The sequence below is a fragment of the Moschus berezovskii genome, chromosome 6 (genome assembly GCF_049115385.1).
Source record: "Moschus berezovskii isolate FMDL1 chromosome 6, NW_MosBer_1.0, whole genome shotgun sequence".
NCBI classification, from domain to species: Eukaryota; Metazoa; Chordata; class Mammalia; order Artiodactyla; family Moschidae; genus Moschus; species Moschus berezovskii.
The window spans coordinates 115005561-115025033 of NC_142465.1; the positions used below are offsets into that span (position 1 = coordinate 115005561).

At 39.2% G+C, this 19473-nt stretch overlaps 1 protein-coding gene across 1 annotated transcript in view; it reads right to left on the reverse strand.

The window, feature by feature from the left end:
• The window catches only part of ENTHD1 (ENTH domain containing 1), a 98961-nt gene that overhangs the window by 46386 nt on the left and 33102 nt on the right, over positions 1-19473 (reverse strand). The window contains exon 3 of the mRNA XM_055395397.2: positions 8235-8350. Coding sequence (XP_055251372.1) covers positions 8235-8350 — 116 coding nt within the window. The remainder of the gene's footprint in view (positions 1-8234; positions 8351-19473) is intronic.

The window sequence follows — 19473 nt, forward strand, 5'->3', positions numbered from 1 at the left end:
ATGGATGTGAGAGTTGGACCATAAAGAAGGCTTAGCACACAAGAATTGACACTTTTGAACTGTGATGCTAGAGAAGACTCTTTAGAGTCCCTTGGACAGAAAAGAGATCAAAGCTGTCAATCCTAAAGGAAATCAGTCCTGAATATTCATTGGAAGGATTGATGCTGAAGCTGAGGCTCCAGTACTTTGGCCACCTGATGCAAAGAGCTGACATTGGAAAAGACCCTGATGCTGGGAAAGATTGAAGGCAAGAGAAGGGGGTGAAAGAGGATGAGATGGTTAGGTAGTATCGCCAACTCCATGGACATGAATTTGAGCAAACTCAGAGATAGTGGAAGACAGAGGAGCCTGCCATGGTGCAGTTCATAGGATTTCCCAGGCAAGAATACTGCAGTGGGTTGCTATTTCCTTCTCCAAAGGATCTTCCTGAGCCAAGGATCAAACACATCTCTAAATCTGCACTGGCACGTGGATTCTTTACCAGTGTACCACCTGGGAAGTTCACGACCCACAGACAAAGACCAAATGTGTATTTCTTACTATGATCACAATATCACAGTCTTATAGAAGTCCCATTTTAATGTAGTCAAATTCTCCTCTATTTAATGGCATCTAGATATGAAGTTATTTCTAGAAATACTTTCTCTAGTCTAAGAATTTATAAAATGTCACCCCAGCTTTTTATTTCAAGAGACTATTTTTTAGATCAGTTTTAGGTTCTTAGCAAAGTTGAGAGAAAGTTACAGAGATTTCCCTGTATATCTCTATAGTCTGTGGGGTCACAGAGTCAAACATGACTTAGCAACTAAACAACCACCACCACCACCACCAACCATAGTTCCTGGCACAGAGCTCCCAAAACCTCGGAATTTCCTGGGTGATAGGAGTATCCTTTGTTCTAATGAAGTGACTCTTGGTGGGTTCCTCGTGGCTTCAAGATGGGTACTGGCCATGAGAAAGCTCAAGCCATGGTTAGAAACTTGAAATTTTCAAAAAAAAAAAAAAAAAAGAAACTTGAAATTTTCAGCCCTAACCTTCCAAGAAGGGAGGTGGGTTGGAGATTCAATTAATGATCAATCATGCTTATATGATGAAACCTCCACTTAAAAATCTTAGGTACATAGTACAAAGAACTTCTGGGTTGGTGAACACAACTGCATGCTGGGAGGTTGGTACACCCAATTTCGTGGCTACAGAAGCTCCTGCACACAAAATGGTTTTGGGTGCATTTTTCAATCTAGGCTTACATATTTCTTCATCTGCCTGTTCATTTGTGTTCTTTATATATTCTTTATTATATAATAAACCAGTAAATGTAACTGTTTCCCTGACTATGTAAGCAAATACTGCTAAAAGCTGTTTTAGCAAATGATCGAACCTCAGGAAGGGGTCACTGGGACATGGATTTATAGCGGTCAGCCAAAAGTATAGGTGACAACCTGGGACCTGCAATTGGTATCTGAAGCAGAGGTGGGGAGAAGGAAGTGCTGTGGACTGAGTGAGCCCTTAGCCTGTGGGATCTGATGCTGTCTCCAGGAGAAAGCATCAGAAATAAATTAAATTTTAGGACATCCAGCTGGTGTCAGAGAATTGCCTGAAGTATAGAAAACCCATGTCTCTGATGTGAGAAGTGGAATGTGGTAGCAGTATGACAGTAAAGACGAAACACGGGCGGGGTGGGTGGTGGGGGGCGGTGGATAATGTGTTTTTCTTTTACAAAGGCAAAAAAAACCATAAAGTAAAAAATCAAATGAACGACAAAGGATTAACCTACAGAATACATTAATATAAGCAGCTCATACAGCTCAACATTAGGAAAACAAACAGCCCAGTGAAAAAAGGGGCAAAGACCTAAACAGACATTTCTCCAAAGAAGATATACAGATGGCCAATAAACACATGAAAAGATGCTCAACATCACTCATTATTAGACAAAAGCAAATCAAAACTACAAGGAGGTATCACCTCACACCAGTCAGAGGGGTCATTATCAAAAAATCTACAAACAATAAATGCTGGAGCGGGTGTGGAGAAAAGGGAACCTCTTGCTCTGTTGGTGGGAATGTAAACTGATACAGCCACTATGGAGAACAGTATGGAGATTCCTTAAAAAACTAGGAATAAAACTACCATATGACCCAGCAGTTCCACTACTGGGCATATACCCTGAGGAAAAAATAATTGAAAAAGACACTTATATCCCAATGCTCATCACAGCACTATTTACAATAGCTAGAACATGGTAGCAGCCTAGATTTCCATTGACAGATAAATGGATAAAGAAATTGTACATATATACAATGAAATATTACTCAGCCATAAGAAAGAATGCATTTTGAGTCAGTTCTAATGAGGTGGATGAACGTACAGCCTATTATACAAAGTGAAATAAGACAGAAAGAAAAAAACAAATATTGTATATTAACGCATATATATGGAATCTAGAAAAATGGTACTGATGAATCTATATGCAGGGCAGCAGTGGAAATGTAGGCATAGTGAACAAATTTGTGGACACAATGAGAAGAAGAGGTTGGGATGAACTGGGAGAGAAGCACTGAAACATACATCCAGTTCAGTTCAGTCACTCCGTCGTGTCCGACTCTCTGCGACCCCGTAGACTGCAGCACACCAGGCCTCCCTGTCCATCACCAACTCCCAGAGCTTACTCAAACTCATGTCCATTGAGTTGGTGATGCCATCCAACCATCTCATCCTCTGTTGTCCCCTTCTTCTCCTGCCTTCATCATTCCCAGCATCAGGGTCTTTTCCAAGGAGTCAGTGCTTCACATCAGGTGGCCAAAGTATTGGTGTTTCAACTTCAGCATCAGTCCTTCCAACATATTCAGGACTGATTTCCTTTAGGATGGACTAGTTGGATCTCCCTGCAGTCCAAGGGACTCTTAAAGAGTCTTCTCCAACATCACAGTTCAAAAGCATCAATTCATTGGTGCTCAGCTTTCTTTACGGTCCATATTTTACCATATGTAAAATAGAGAGCTGGTGGGAATTTGCTGTATGATGCAGGGAGCTCAAATCCAGTACTCTGTGACAACGTAGAGGGGTAGGATGGGGTGGGAGGTGGGAGGGAGGTTCAAGAGGTAGGGAACATGTGTATTACCTATGGCTGGTTCATGTTGATGTATGGCAGAAGCCAACACAACATTGTAAAGCAATTACCCTCCAATTAAAAATAAATAAAATTTAAAAAATCAAGTGAAAACTAAAAATGATTAGATAAAGGACCAGATAATGGGCTAAATATTTAACAAATAGCTCTAGTAACTTATAAAGGAAAAGATAGGAACCAAGTGGAAAAATGGGCAAAAGACATGAATTAATAAATAAATAAAAAGAAACACAAAGCCCAGTAAACATGTGGTAAGTTGTTCAAACTTACAATTAAGATAAAACAAGTTTAAACAAAATTTTTCTACCTCTTAGACTGACAAAGATGTAGAAATTTGATAATACTCGGTATATACAAAGATGAGGGGATACACTTTTGGTGGATATAAAGTGGTACAACTTTTGGGAGGACAGTTTGGCAGTACTTTCCAAAACTAAAAGTAAATATAATCTTTCAGCAATTTCACTTTTGGGACAGCATCATAAAAATGTACGTACAAGGTTGTTATTGCAACACTGCTTTTAATAGACAAAAAATTAAAAAATCCCAAAATGATTACCAACAGGGATGGGTTAAATAAATTAAGATTAATTTCTACATCAAGAATACAACATAAGATAAATAAGTTCTTACCCTTTTATATTGCTTAAACTTTTCTAAGTATTTTCTAATTTAAAAAGAATAAAAATATAAAAATGGAAACAAATGACTTTTAAGCACAAAGCAAAATGCAAAAAAGAGGTAAAAGGAGGATGAATTAACATAATTAGAATAAGTATAATGTTCATTTCTCTAACAGCTTTGATATGTTCAAATTTTTGCAAATATCATAAATGATATGCTAACAGGCCCAAGAATAAAAATTGTTTACTCTTCACTTAATAATAAACAGAGGCAGTAAGAAATAAACATTTATCTTCTGTCACTAGTGATTTAGTAACTCAGAACTACACTGAAGGCTTTGGTCAGCTTTAATTTTGTGTGAACCAATTTATAGCATCCCTAACTGTTGCTATGGAAACAACTGAGACCCAAAAAAATCATAACCTCATTGTTGGATCTTCTCAAGTAGGAAAAGAGGAAGGTCTTTTGAGTTGGTGAAAAGCTACAAATAACCTTACTAATTAGCAAATTTAATAATAAAAATTCTGGACAGTATGCAGAGACAGAACTCATCCATGTCTAAGTGTCATAAATTTAAAGGCTTTCCCTAGTTTGAATGTATCAGAGGCAAAAGTACTATTCGGTTTTGAAAGCCCTATTCTGTTCAGAATTTTACTTACTGCTTTTAGATCATTTTTGCATTTGTAGAAAGAGAATAGTTAAAGAAGTTGCTATTAAAAGTTTTTAAAAGATTTTTTAAGTACCCCTCATTCTGCCAAAGCAATCAACAATATCATTTCTTTCTCATTCTGTATTAAGAACATGAGAATTTTAATGTAGATGCAGTACATTTGGCAACAACAATTAGATTTACTATTCATCTTGGTAGATTTTGTCTTCTGCTACAAGAGAAGATTACTGAAGAGGACATGTTGGATTGCATCAAGTATTCTTGACAGTAATAACAGCAATGTTTGTCAATGGGATGATGGAAGACTGTTCTGACATAGTCATGCTTTGAAAAAGGAAAATCTAGCTTTAAACTTCAAGAGATGGGCACCATTTTCTGCTCATGGATATAAGATGTGAAATGATGTAAATCAATTACAGTGGATTCCTCTAAAGAAAAAACAATAATGATGAGAATTTAAAGACTGATATTAAAAAAAAAACCCAGTAGGTGACATTTTATGTCTTTGTGAGACTCTATAGCATATAAGATTATTCAAGTCTATTCTCTCCCTTAAAAGCCAGCAGTAGCAAATAAACTGATCACAAATTATAAAATCATTTTGACTTAACCTCATAACTTTGAAAATAACAGATTTTCAATCTGTGGGCTCTTTTGCAATTAAGATACAGTGAAATTTTAATCGTATGCACTTTTCTAAGCTACTAGAAAATCAGGTAAATCCAATACCTAGTGGCTAGGGGGGAAAGGCTGGGAACAGAAGACTAGGAAATAGTTCCAAGCCCCCTCATAAGACCTCCGGCAAAACCCTGAATGAAGCCCTCAGAGCAGGAGGCCGAACAAGCCTCTATCACAGGAAAAGAGGGGCAGGGCACTAACACTGAGTGTCTCCTCATTCATTCATTTCACTTTTCATTAACACAAACTGGGCAACTGAAGATTCAGTAATAAACAGACTAGAAAAGTCTCCAAAGCTCTAGAAATGGAGCTTTCTTTCTAATAGGAGAAACACATAAAGCAGAAAAACGAATGAATGAGATAATTTCATAGGGTCTTGAGTGAAACAGATTTCCAGTCAAAATGGTTCTACTTGCTCATACTGCAGGGATATGTGTTCTCCAAACACTTAGCAATGAAACAGAAAAGAGAAAAGTGTGAGAATTAAAGGCACCATCATGCTAAACGACAAGATGACCATCTTCACAGAGGAGAGCATGAATGCAAACACGTGACAGTGAGGAGGCTGAAGCTGTGGATCTTTGAGTGCAAAAAAAGAGAGAGAGAGAGAGAGAAAACCAGAAGGTCAGTTCCAGAGGGGTAAACACAGATTTAAAATGATCACCGAGGATAGGAGTGCTGAACGTGGGCTGACTGCTTGAAATGATGCCTGGACATTGGGCTCCCCTACTTACAAAGGAACCTGAAATAATTAATATGGCATCAGTCATGGCCTTGGACTCTGGCTTCTCAAAGTACTGTACAAGTGGGTTTGAGAGGACACAGAGTAAACTTCATCAGCAACTAAGCCACAGTATCCCTTGGTCTGGAGACTGGATCTGGAGTATCTCTGACATGAGAGAAAGAAAGGGGCTGTCCTCTGAAGGGAGTGCGCGCAGAAGCCCTGAGCAGGTGAGAACAATCAGTGGGACTGAGCAGGCAGGCTTGAGAAGACACTTCTTCACCCTTCCTCTTCCAAACCCCTGGGGCAGGTGGCTTACCACTGAAGGAGTGCCTCCCTCTCAAGCTGCTTCTTGGGGTGCTAAGGATAAAGACCTAATCCGAGGCACTGATCTTCAAAATGAGCAATGATTAACTCTGGTATTCTTGGAGGGAGACTGGAGGGGAACGACGTGCTCTCCACCCTGCAGTCCACTTCTCCTAGCTCTCACTTAAGCTGACAGAGCTGACATGGACTAAGGTCTGACCTCTAGCAGTCCTAGACAAAGCAGCCATAATCTCGAGGGGGTAAACAGTCATTTGAGGACCAGAACTATTTAAAAAAAACCTGAATTACAGGTTTTGTCAAGTATAGATATTAGAAAAGATGGACCAAGAACTTAATATACAAACTAAAATAAATAAGGAAAGGGATAAGCAATATGCAACAGGAACAGACGCAATAAAAAGAATGAAATAGAAACATTAAATATCAAATGTAAAAACAGAACGTGGAAACAGAGAACACAGTCAGGATAAACAGTGGAATGGATTCGCCGAGAACAAACATCAAACTGGAAGATCAGATTGAGAAACTCTAGATGAAGAAAAAAGAAAACATTAAATAGAGTCTATAAAGAAAACTGAAGAGATATGAAGGTAGAAATAGAATTACTAATATTCAGATAAGAAGAGCTCAAGAAAGAGAGAAAAATAAAAATAAACAATAGGAAATATTTGAACCAGCGATAACTGTCTCAGAATTAAATAGAGGTGAGAGGCCGTCCACTGGAGAGTCTAGCAGGGTGACGAAGAAGAGAGATGAAGAAAATCTACACCTAAACACTTAGAGTAAAATTTCAGTCTTTTCAACACTGGTGTTGAAACAATTGGATATCGGTAGAGAAAAAGAGTTTTTTTAAAAAAAATCTCAACTATACTTTATACCTTACACAAAAATTAAATCAAAATAGATCAGAGATCTAAATGTAAAACATGAAACCATAAAGCTTTTAGAAGAAAACATAGGAGAAAACCTGCATGATCTTGGGATAGACAAAGAGTTCTAAGATACAATACCAAAAGCATGATCCGTAAATTAAAAATTGATAACCTGGACTTCATTAAAATTTAAAACTGTTGCTGGAAAGCTGGGTGAAGTGTACCTGGGCCTCTGTACTATTTCTGCAACATCCTATAAGTCTATGATTATTTCACAACAAAAAATGTTTACATGAATAGAGGAAGATGGACTGTTTGATAAATTACATATTGCTTATCCATGAGTGCATGCTCTGTCGCTTAGTCATGTCTGACTTTTTGCAGCCCCATGGACTGTAGCCTACCAACCTCCTCTGTCGATGGGATTTTCCAGGCAAGAATACTGAAGTGGATTGCCATTTCTACCTCCAGAGGATCTTCCTGACCCAGGGATCAAACCTGTGTCTCCTGCATTGGCAGGCGGATTCTTTACCAGAGAGCCACCTGGGAAGCCCTTGCTTACCCACAGGGGGTGTAAATAAAACAAGACCCTTATCTTAACACTATATAGTAAAATTCTAGAGGGCATAAAGTGCTTCCCTTGTGGCTCACCTGGTAAAGAATCCGCCTGCAAGGCAGGAGACCTGGATTCGATCCCTAGGTTGGGAAGATCCCCTGGGGAAGGGAAAGGCTACCCACTCCAGTATTCTGGCCTAGAAAATTCCATGGACTATATAGTCCATGGGAGTCACAAAGAGTCAGACACAACTGAGCAACTTTCACTTTCACAGAGGGCATAAATATTTGAACATTTAGAAGAAAAAATAATAGACTTTTCTTATATTAGGGTAAAAATTTCTTAATATTTTTTTAAGACACAAAGTATAAAGGAAAACTTTGTTAATAAAATTTTGAATAACAGAAGGTACCAAAAGCAAAATTAAAAGAAGATAGTTTCTCTTCCATGAAGCTCGAAAAAGAAAGAAAACAAAATTTCCCTTCAGGGCTCCAGAAAGAAATGCAGCCATGTAGACACCTTGATTCTAGGCCAGTGATCCCTGGCTCAGACTTCTAACCTACAGGACTGTCAAATGCTACTTTTGTGCTGATTTAAGGCTCTGAGCTTCTAGAAATTTGTTAGAGCAGCAATAGGAAACTACTGTGATGACTCACCTCTGTCTTCCAAGCATTAACCTTGATGGGTAGTGTCTCCTGGGACAGGACAGCTCCACTCGGCACCTCAATGTCTTGACACGGTTCTTGTCTCTGTCCTGCCTTGGAAGTGTTTTCTGTCAACAACATAAAGCCAAGATTTTACTTTGACAAAAAAGTAGTCATGTTTTCACATGAGCTCACAGTTTTTCAGTTAATTACTTCTGACGATCCATTTTGTCTACAAAACATTATGTGCCAGTGGTAACCAATGAGTGTTAATCATTTAATATATCCCTTTATCATAACTGACAAGTTTGGACAGATTTTAAACATACAACTTCAATTCTAGCCCTTTCTCTCATCAATGATTCTATTTTACAGTTTCATTATTTGAATCATATTTTTTTAAATAAGGTATAATGTAGAAAATAGAGTTTGAAAATGTGAAAATTACTCAGATGAAATTCTAGCAAAACAGGAGTGACATCTATAATTATTTTAATATTTAAAAGAACTTTATTACTGTGGTGTGAATTTCATGTGTTTTAGGCTAAAGTAATCAGAAATATATAGATTATTTGAGAAAAAGAAACTTAAAACAAATTTTTGATTTGAAAAATTTAAAGAAAAATATGCCAATGAAGATAAGCTATTTTTGTTTACATATATTTGCTGAATTTAATGATTTTTGTAGTCAATATCACTTTCCTTCCTATGTTAATTACTATGTAAATGAAAGTATTAGAATCCACTATATTCCAGCATGTTATTGGGCACCACAAAAAGTCTAAGAAATCTATCTTCAAAGTAGTATACACACTTCTGGGGGTATTTAAAGACTTCCCAAGGGTTAGATGGGCATAGGCAGCTTTAAACGATGTAACTTCCAGATCCACAAGTTCTGTATATATTCTTACCAAAACTGACCTGCCTGAGAATGCAACTATGTAGAAGCATCTGGCTAGTTCTTTTCCTCCTCCTTTCATAATCAATTTTCTCCTACTTTACAAAGAAAGACACTTTCTTTACCCATCTAATTAGGAGCATCTTCCCTTCAGCTACAAGCATAAGAATCTCTGAGGCACCAAACAACAGTAAAAAAGATTGGTGTGGGGAAGCTTCTTTTATTCAAGGCATGAAAAACCCAAAGTACAGCTTCAAAGTTTGTCCTGTCTTACACACATTTCTTTCTTTCAGAAAGCATGACGTAAGTAACAGGCCCTTTGGGCCACACCAGGATGTGTGGTACTCAGATATATCACAATATGGAGAAGCAGGACAGTGTCCTTGTGCTTCCCATCCCCCTGGTACTGTCAAAGAATGCGTCATTCCTCGGGAAGAGTCCGAGAAGAGAAGAGCAAGGAAAGCATCGGGGATCGAAGTGCCTTATTCCACCAGTGCAACACACTCAGGGCAAGCCTTTGTGATGGTGGTGGTTTAGTCACTAAGCCGTGTCCGACTCGTGTGACCCCATGGACTGGAGCCTCCTCTGGCCATAGGATTCTCCAGGCAAGAATACTGTAGTGGTTTCCCATTTCCTTCTCCAGAGGATCTTCCTGACCCAGGGATCAAACCTGGATCTCCTGCATTGCAGGACTGAGCTATGAGGGAAGCCCTAAGGGAAGTTGCACCAGTGCAACACACTTGGGCAAGCCTTTGTGCCTTAGCTTTGAGCATGTTAATACATGAAGAGTGATGGCTGTTTCCATGTATATTTAAATAAATACAGTAAAATGTTTTTCTGAAAGGAAGTTTAAATCTGATTTGACTGGTTGTTTTGACAATGAGGACCAGCTTTCTAAACTAGGTAAATATGATAAATATTTTCCAGTAATTGAATGAAACAAACCTGCAGTTCTGAAGACTTGATGAAAACTAGTTTAAAGCATATGACACACAAAAGAATCATTTCTCAAAAACGTTTGTGTTGACAGGTACACTGCAATTAGTGTTTTTATTTTTCCCACACATTCTGAGTATATTGGGTTAACTTAATGTGTAACCAGTATAATTAATAGCCATTTGATACATTTTAGCAAAAGTTTTTTGGTATTATTCCCAGAAATTGAGAACATAAATTGCTCCCAGTGACTGTTTAACAAGTCTTTTCCTAAGTAGGCTGTTTCCAATCCTTTGCTTTCAACAATGAAGAAAGACCTAATCACTTTAACAGTTGACAAGTGATGGAAAACATTTTTATAATAAATCACTGTATAATTCTGGGCATATTACTTGGAAAGAAATCGTAGAATTGATTGACACTGCTATAATAAAACACCTTCTATTCCCACCAACAATTTTATGTGAACAAGTCTTCTCAGCATTTACATCTATAAAAATGTAAAACAGAAACAGAATTTACGTTGAACCTTATTTATTTCAAGCAATAAGTAATATTCACAAGTGGGTAAATGAACAGTTCCATGTAGTTCATAAAAAACATGTCCTTCCAATAAAATTCTATTCTTTATGTTTAATAAGTATTTATAAAAATGTATAATACATTTATGTGGTTTTGATTGATTGTGTACTAAAAATAATTACAATGATAAGTCAATCTAAAGGGAATATTTTTCTACTTAAAGCCTCTGGTCGCAGACAATTTAGAAAAATAATTGCAATTTATATACATATTTCATGCAGAGAAGACTTTCAAGCATAAGCATACTTTCTGTTAGGAAAAATTCTGTGAGATGTGAAATAGAAATATGACTTCAAGGAGAAAAGAGAATGATACAAAATTTCTAACAATTAAAGAAGATCGTGCATTTTTTAAATGAATGATTACAGATATCAATCACAATAGTATCTATATTCCTTTCAGTTCAATTCAGTTCAGTTCAGTCACTCAGTCATGTCCGACTCTTTGTGACCCCATGAATCACAGGCCAGGCCTCCCTGTCCATCACCAACTCCCGGAGTTCACTCAAACTCATGTCCATTGAGTCGGTGATGCCATCCAGTCATCTCATTCTCTGTCGTCCCCTTCTCCTCCTGTCCCCAATCCCTCCCAGCATCAGAGTCTTTTCCAGTGAGTCAACTCTTCGCATAAGATGCTCTTAAAAAAACTCATGAAATACTTTTGATTGTTTTCTTTTCTTTTAAGTCAATACTTTGAATTATATCCTTTGCATTTACTATACTTAAGACAAAATTTCACATGTCAATTAAAAATGTTTAAGGTGGTACATAATTTTTCAAAATCACTTTAAGAGTTATACAAGAAAAATAGCCTGATTTTTGCCTTCAAAATGTTTATAGACTGACTAGTGAGGTAAGTCTAAAATACAGACTCATAGGAAATAATTAGAGGAAAACAATTACAGGCCAAACTTTCTTAAAATAACTTTCATTGGAAAAGACCCTGATGCTGGGAATGATTGAGGGCAAGAGGAGAAGGGAACAACAGAAGATGAGTTAGCTGGATGGTATCACTGACTCAGTGGACATTACTTTGAGCAAACTCAGGGAGAAAGTGAAGGACAGGGAAGTCTGGCGTGCTGCAGTTCATGAGATCACAGTCAGACATGACTTAGGGGCTGAACGACAACAACAATGAATAGATATTCTAAGGAAAAAAATAATCAGTGTGCCCCAGAGTAATCAGAAAGAACCTCGAACTGGAAGGAAAATTTGAACAGGTCTTTGAAGGGCAGCTAGGATTCTGACAAATACAGAGGAGAAATGATTCCAAGCAGGAGGAACTACATAGGCAAAAGGAGCAAGTACGGTATAAGTCAAAGATGCTGAAGAACACAAAATTTGCATTTATGGCTCTAACTTTTCATTTTCTTATAACTTTAGCCAAAAATTAATAATTAAAATGAGCTTACTTTGGACTTGGAGATTCTATAACTAAACCTGGCAAACAGCAGTAATTTGAGGTTTAGATCATCTACATAATTTCAAGTGATTTCATGAAGAACTATATCATCACTCTTCAAGCATTCAGCAACTTATCCTTGAAATGATACGGATTTAAGTTTTAGACATCCCAGAAGTTGTTGTAGTTCAGTTGTTCATTTGTGACCAACTCTGCAATCCCACGGACTGTAGCACGCCAGGCTTCCCTGTCCTTCACTGTCTACTGGAGTTTGCTCAAACTCATGTCCATTGAGTCAGTGATGTCCAACCATCTCATCTGATGTCGCTCCCTTCTCCTCCTGCCCTCAGTCTATCCCAGCATCAGGGTCTTTTCCAATGAGTTGGTTCTTCGTATCAGGTGGCCAAATTATTGGAGGTTTAGTTTCAACATCAGTCCTTCCAGTGAATATTCAGGGTTGATTTCCTTTGGTCTCCTAGCAAGCAGTTCAAGGGACTCTCAAGAGTCTTCTCCATTACCACAATTCGAAAGCATCGATTCTTTGGTGGCACTCTGCCTTCTTTATGGTCCAGCTCTCACATCTGTACATGACTACTTTAAAAACCATAGCTTTGACTATACAAACTTTGTCAGCAAAGGGATGTCTCTGCTTTTTAATATGCTGTCTAGGTTTGTCTTAAGTTTTCTTCCAAGGAGCAAGCATCTTTTAATTTTATGACTGCAGTCACCATCCACAGTGGTTTTGGAGCCCAAGAAAATAAAATCTGTCACTGTTTCCACTTTTTCCCCTCTATTTCCCATGAAGTGATGAGATCATATGCTACGATCTTCGTTTTTTGAACGTTGAGTTTTAAGCCAGCTTGTTCACTCTCCTTCTTCACTTTCATCCAGAGGCTCTTTAGTCCCTCTTCACTTTCTGCCATTAGAGTGATATCATTTGCATATCTGAGGTTGTTGATATTTTCTCCTTGCAATTTTGATTTCAGTTTGTGTGTCTTCCCGCCCAGTATTTCAAATGATGTACTCTGCATATAAGTTAAATAAGCAGCATGACACAATACAGCCTTGACACACTCCTTGCATGTATATGAGATAATCTTACGGGGCAAGAAGGCAGGCAGAATATAGTGAGTCTACAGAAATCCATTTAGACATTTTTTTTTTTTTTAGTATCAGCACAACATTGCCAGTGAAGTGTGTTTAATTAAATTAGGTGACTACACAACATTGCTTTCTGGGTTTTCACAATCAAGTAGAGGGGGAGAACACACAACACACATTTAGCTCCTTAGTGGAAATGAAGTACCTTGTATATCACAAGCTATTTATCAATTGAGACTGTGAAGTCACAGCCAAGGAGGACTAGTATGTGAATGAGAAACCTCAAAGGAAAATGTGAAGTTGCTGCAGGAAGTGATGCTATTGAGTCATTCAAAGATGAGCACTTAGATACCAAGGCTGTAGGTACTTGGCAGAAACGATCTAGAGAGAAGTTACAGATCTCACTGAGCCTGTATCACTCAGATAATACCACAAAGCAGAACTGGGGAAGCTTGTGATACTTCTCAGATAAGATATCAAACTGACGTTCAAACTACCAGACATTAACAATGCCACTGCGCATTTTGGAGTTGAAACGCTCCATGAGTGCGCAAATTGTTCTATGTATTATTTAGCATCTAACAGACATTTTGGCTATGTATTAATAGTGTCCTTTCAGGTGTAATTGAAGTAAATTAAGTCACTTACCCTTTGATACTGTTCAAGGGGTTCTCAAGGCAAGTATACTGAAGTGAATAACAGACAAATTTGGCCTTGGAGCACGGAATGAAGCAGGGCAAAGGCTAATAGAGTTTTGCCAAGAGAATGCACTGGTCATAGCAAACACCCTCTTCCAACAACACAAGAGAAGACTCTACACATAGACATCACCAGATGGTCAACACCAAAATCAGATTGATTATATTCTTTGCAGTCAAAGATGGAGAAGCTCTATACAGTTAGCAAAAACAAGACCGGGAGCTGACTGTGGCTCAGATCATGAACTCCTTATTGCCAAATTCAGACTTAAATAGAAGAAAGTAGGGAAAACCACTACATCATTCAGATATGACCTAAATCAAATCCCTTATGATTATACAGTGGAAGTGAGAAATAGATTTAAGGGACTAGATCTGATAGATAGAGTGCCTGATGAACTCTGGATGGAGGTTCGTGACATTGTACAGGAGACAGGGACCAAGACCATCCCCATGGAAAATAAATGCAAAAAAGCAAAATGGCTGGCTGAGGAGGCCTTACAAATAGTTGTGAAAAGAAGAGAAGTGAAAAGCAAAGGAGAAAAGGAAAGATATAAGCATCTGAATGCAGAGTTCCAAAGAATAGCAAGGAGAGATAAGAAAGCCTTCCTCAGCGATCAATGCAAAGAAATAGAGGAAAACAACAGAATAGGAAAGACTAGAAATCTCTTCAAGAAAATTAGAGATACCAAGGGAACATTTCATGCAAAGATGGGCTCGATAAAGGACAGAAATGGTATGGACCTAACAGAAGCAGAAGATGTTAAGAGGAGGTGGCAAGAATACACAGAAGAACTGTACAAAAAAGACTTTCACGACCAAGATAATCACGATAACGTGATCACTGACCTAGAGCCAGACATCTTGGAATGTGAAGTCAAGTGGGCCTTAGAAAGCATTACTACGAACAAAGCTAGTGGAGGTGATGGAATTCCAGTTGAGCTATTTCAAATCCTAAAAGATGATGCTGTGAAAGTGCTGCACTCAATATGCCAGCAAATTTGGAAAACTCAGCAGTGGCCACAGGACTGGAAAAGGTCAGTCTTCATTGCAATCCCAAAGAAAGGCAATGCCAAAGAATGCTCAAACTACCACACAATTGCACTCATCTCACACGCTGGTAAAGTCATGCTCAAAATTCTCCAAGCCAGGCTTCAGCAATATGTGAACCGTGAACTCCCAGATGTTCAAGCAGGTTTTAGAAAAGGCAGAGGCACCAGAGATCAAATTGCCAACATCCTCTGGATCATGGAGAAAGCAAGAGAGTTCCAGAAAAACATCTATTTCTGCTTCATTGACTATGCCAAAGCCTTTGACTGTGTGGATCACAATAAACTGTGGAACATTCTGAAAGAGATGGGAATCCCAGACCACCTGACCTGCCTCTTGAGAAACCTGTATGCAGGTCAGGAAGCAACAGTCAGAACTGTACATGGAACAACAGACTGGTTCCTAATAGGAAAAGGAGTACGTCAAGGCTGTATATTGTCACCTTGCTTATTTAACTTATATGCAGAGTACATCATGAGGAACGCTGGGCTGGAAGAAGCACAAGCTGGCATCAAGATTGCTGGGAGAAATATCGATAACCTCAGATATGCAGATGACACCACCCTTATGGCAGAAAGTGAAGAAGAACTCAAAAGCCTCTTGATGAAAGTGAAAGAGGAGAGTGAAAAGGTTGGCTTGAAGCTCAACATTCAGAAAACAAAGATCATGGCATCTGGCCCCATCACTTCATGGGAAATAGATGGGGAAACAGTGGAAAGTGTCAGACTTTATTTTTTTGGGCTTCAAAATCACTGGGGATGCTGATTGCAGCCATGAAATTAAAAGACGCTTACTCCTTGGAAGGAAAGTTATGACCAACCTAGATAGTATATTAAAAAGCAGAGACATTACTTTGCCAACCAAGGTCCATCTAGTCAAGGCTATGGTTTTTCCCGTGGTCATGTATGGATGTGAGAGTTGGACTGTGAAGAAAGCTGATCGCCGAAGAATTGATGCTTTTGAACTGTGGTGCTGGAGAAGACTCTTGAGAGTCCCTTGGACTGCAAGGAGATCCAACCAGTCCATTCTAAAGGAGATCAATCCTGGGTGTTCATTGGAAGGACTGATGCTAAAGCTGAAACTGCAATACTTTGGCCACCTCATGCAACGAGTTGACTCACTGGAAAAGACTCTGATGCTGGGAAGGATTGGGGGCAGGAGGAGAAGGGGACGACCGAGAATGAGATGGCTGGATGGCATCACCGACTCTGTGGGCATGAGTTTGAGTGAACTCCGGGAGTCGGTGATGGACAGGGAGGCCTGGCGTGCTGTGATTCATGGGGTCGCAAAGAGTCGGACACGACTGAGCGACTGAACTGAACTGAAGTCACTTACCTAACAAAATAAACTTTAAAAAATATGTATGTAATTATTATTAGCATTTTTGGCTGTGGTGGGTTTTTGTTGCTGCTCACGAGCTTTCTCTAGTTGTGGTGAGCGAGGGCTACTCTTGGATGCAGCACTCTGGCTTCTCATTGCAGTGGCTTCTCTTGTTGCAGAGCACAGGCTGTAGGTGTGAAGGCTTCAGTAGTTGCAGTGCGGAGGCTCAGTTGTTGTGGCACATGGGCTAAGTTACTCCTTGGCATGTGGGATCTTCCTGGACCAGGGATTGAACCTGTGTCCTTTGCATTGCAAGGCAGATTCTTAACCACTGGACCACCAGGAAAGCCCCCAAAATTAACTTTTAAAAATGAACAAGTGCATCAATCAGAAAATGAAGAACTGATAAGGTTTCAAAGTCTCATGGTGATTAAGAGTATCATGAGTTTGAAACCTTAATAACAATTTTAATATCATGGAACAGACTGATAGAAAAGATGCAAGAATAGTACAAAGAATTCTCATCCAGAGTCACCAATTTTTAACATATTGCTTTATAATTCTCTCTTCATTTATGTACATATCATTGTCCTATATCCTAAGTCTCGAGGCAAAGTCACTGCTGTAGGTTGTGTTCCCCAGGAAACAGACTTTGTGACTCAGATTTGTATGAGAGGGACTCATTAGGAAGCACTCTCAGAAACCACATTTAGAGTAGGGAGAGAGGCAGGCCTGGGCCAAGGGAAAAACTGAACCGCCATGCATTTGCAACAGAGGTCTTGGCCAGTCCTCCTGGGAGCTCCGGGGCTGGAACAGCTCTTCACAGTTGTCCTGCCTTGAAGCAAGGTAGCTGGCCCACATCCACAAGTCACTGAAAGTAGGTTCTCTCGGGAACGGGGAAAGACTTTAGGCAAAGAGGTTTTCTTCAGTTGTTGGGAGTTTGAAGAGAAATCAGCCAAGACCCCTTGAGTGCCAGCTCTCCCAGCAGCTGAGGAAACAAGTGCCTTGATTTTGAAGTGGGAATCTGGGAAACACCACAGCATCCACTACAGACACCACCTCTGTGATTTCACTTTACTACTATATTCACTCACAACAAATGCTTCAGAGGGACAGTTTCTAGAAGCCACCTACACTGCTTATCACTACATCTTCAAACTTCCCATGTGGTGCAGTGGTAAAGCATCTACCTGCCAATGCAGGAGATGTAGGTTCAATCCCCAGATAGGGAAGATCCACTGAAGTATGAAATAGCAACCCACTACATATTCTTGCCTGGGAAATATCATGGACAGAGGAGTCTGGCAGGCTACAGTCCAGGGGAGTCACAAAGAGTCGGACACGACTGAGTGGCTGAGCGCGCGCATCTTCAAGCCAGAAACGGTATATCAAATCCTTCTCACTCTTAGAACCTATCCGACTTCCTCTAACATCAGCAAGAGCAGGGTGCCCCAACCCCTGCTCTGTTAGGAACCAGGGTGCACAGCAGGAGGTGAGTAAGCTAGTGACGCTTTAGCTGCCACTCCCCATTGCCCTCCATCACTCGCATTACTGCCTGAACCATCCCCTCCCCATGGAAAACTGTATTTGCCCTGGTGCCAAAGAGGTAGGGGATCACTGAGTTAGAGAAAATTCTGCTTATAAGGGGTTTGTGTGATTAGATTAAGCCCACCTGAATACTCCCTGTTTTGACATAAAATGTAATGTAATCATGGGAGTGATAATTCACCATTAATTCACAGGTTATCCTCATTTTCAAAAGAGGGGATTCAATAAAGGCAAGGGTCATTGAGGTCTATTCACAGAATTATGCCTACCACAGTAGTCAAATTTACAAATAATTTCAAAAATAGTATTTAATAGTTTGCTCTTTTTTTTTTTTTTTTTTTGGTTTAAGAAATCCTTCCCTTATTCCAATGTGGAAAAGATACTCTATATTTTCTTCTAAACATTCTGAAGTTTTGCTTTTTCACTTTTAAGTCCTTAATTCCTCCAGGATACATTCTTGTGTGGGCTTCCCTGGTGGTTCAGATGGTAAAGAATCTGCCCAAAATGTGAGAGACCTGGGTTCAATCCCTGGATTCGGGAAGATCCCCTGAAGAAGGGAAAGGAAACCCACTCCAGTATTCTTGCCTGGAGAATTTCATGAACAAAGGAGCCTGGTGAGTTATAGTCCATGGGGTTGCATACAGTCAGACAGGACTGAGTGACTAACATACACACACATTCTTGGGCACAATATGAGACAGAGACCTAATTTCAGTTTTTCCAACATGGATAAATGAATTTCCTGGTATTGTTAAGCAGTTCATCCTCCCCCCTCACCAATGTGAAACACCATCTCTGTCATACACTAAGATAACACAGTTGTACAGGTTTGTTTTCAGGGCTCTATCGTCTGCTCCATTGGCCATGCACCTAACCCAGCGTCACTACCACACTGCCATGATCAGAGCTCTTTGTTCTTACGATCTAGAAAGGCAAGCTCTCCACCTTCTTCTTCTTCGGGAACATTTTGGATGCGCCTGACCTTCTGCTCCTTTCAGATGACTTTTGGAATTGGCCGATCAAACTCCATGTTTAAAATCCTTTTGGGACTTTGATTTTAAATGTACTCAATCACTGATTCTCAACTTGGGGCAATTTTTGTCCCCAAGAGACATCTGACCATATCTGCAGACATTTCTGGTTCTCACAAAAGGAAGGGGTGTGAGATAATAGCATCTAGTGGGTATAGGCAGGAGATAAGGCTCAACAACCTACATTGCACAGGGCGGTCCCCACATCAAAGCATTATCTAGCTTAAAATGCCAATAGTACCAGGCTTTAGAAACCCTCTACTAAATTTGTGCAATTTGGAGACAACTGATACTTACCATTTTCTTAGACTTTCAATAAAAAAAAAAAATATATATATATATATTTCATTATTTAATTAATTTAAATTTTTAGAAGATCCTTGGAGACTTCCCATACCTCTGGTGAGTCCAGAAATGTCTCAGTATATCATTTCTAGTCTTTAATTATTGTGCAATAAATGAGTTTCTTGGAGCTCCTTGTAAGTGTTATTACCAGAAGTAGACCTGAAATATTGTCAGTGAAACTTAGCACTAGCACAATTCCATTTTTATAAAAACAATTTCTCTCTAGTTATTCATCTTCACACGTATTTGTATGGATGGATGGATAGCAAGATGTCTAGAGTTTACATTCATCTGATATTAATTATGACTATTTCTGAGTGATTGGATTGGAAGTGATTGAT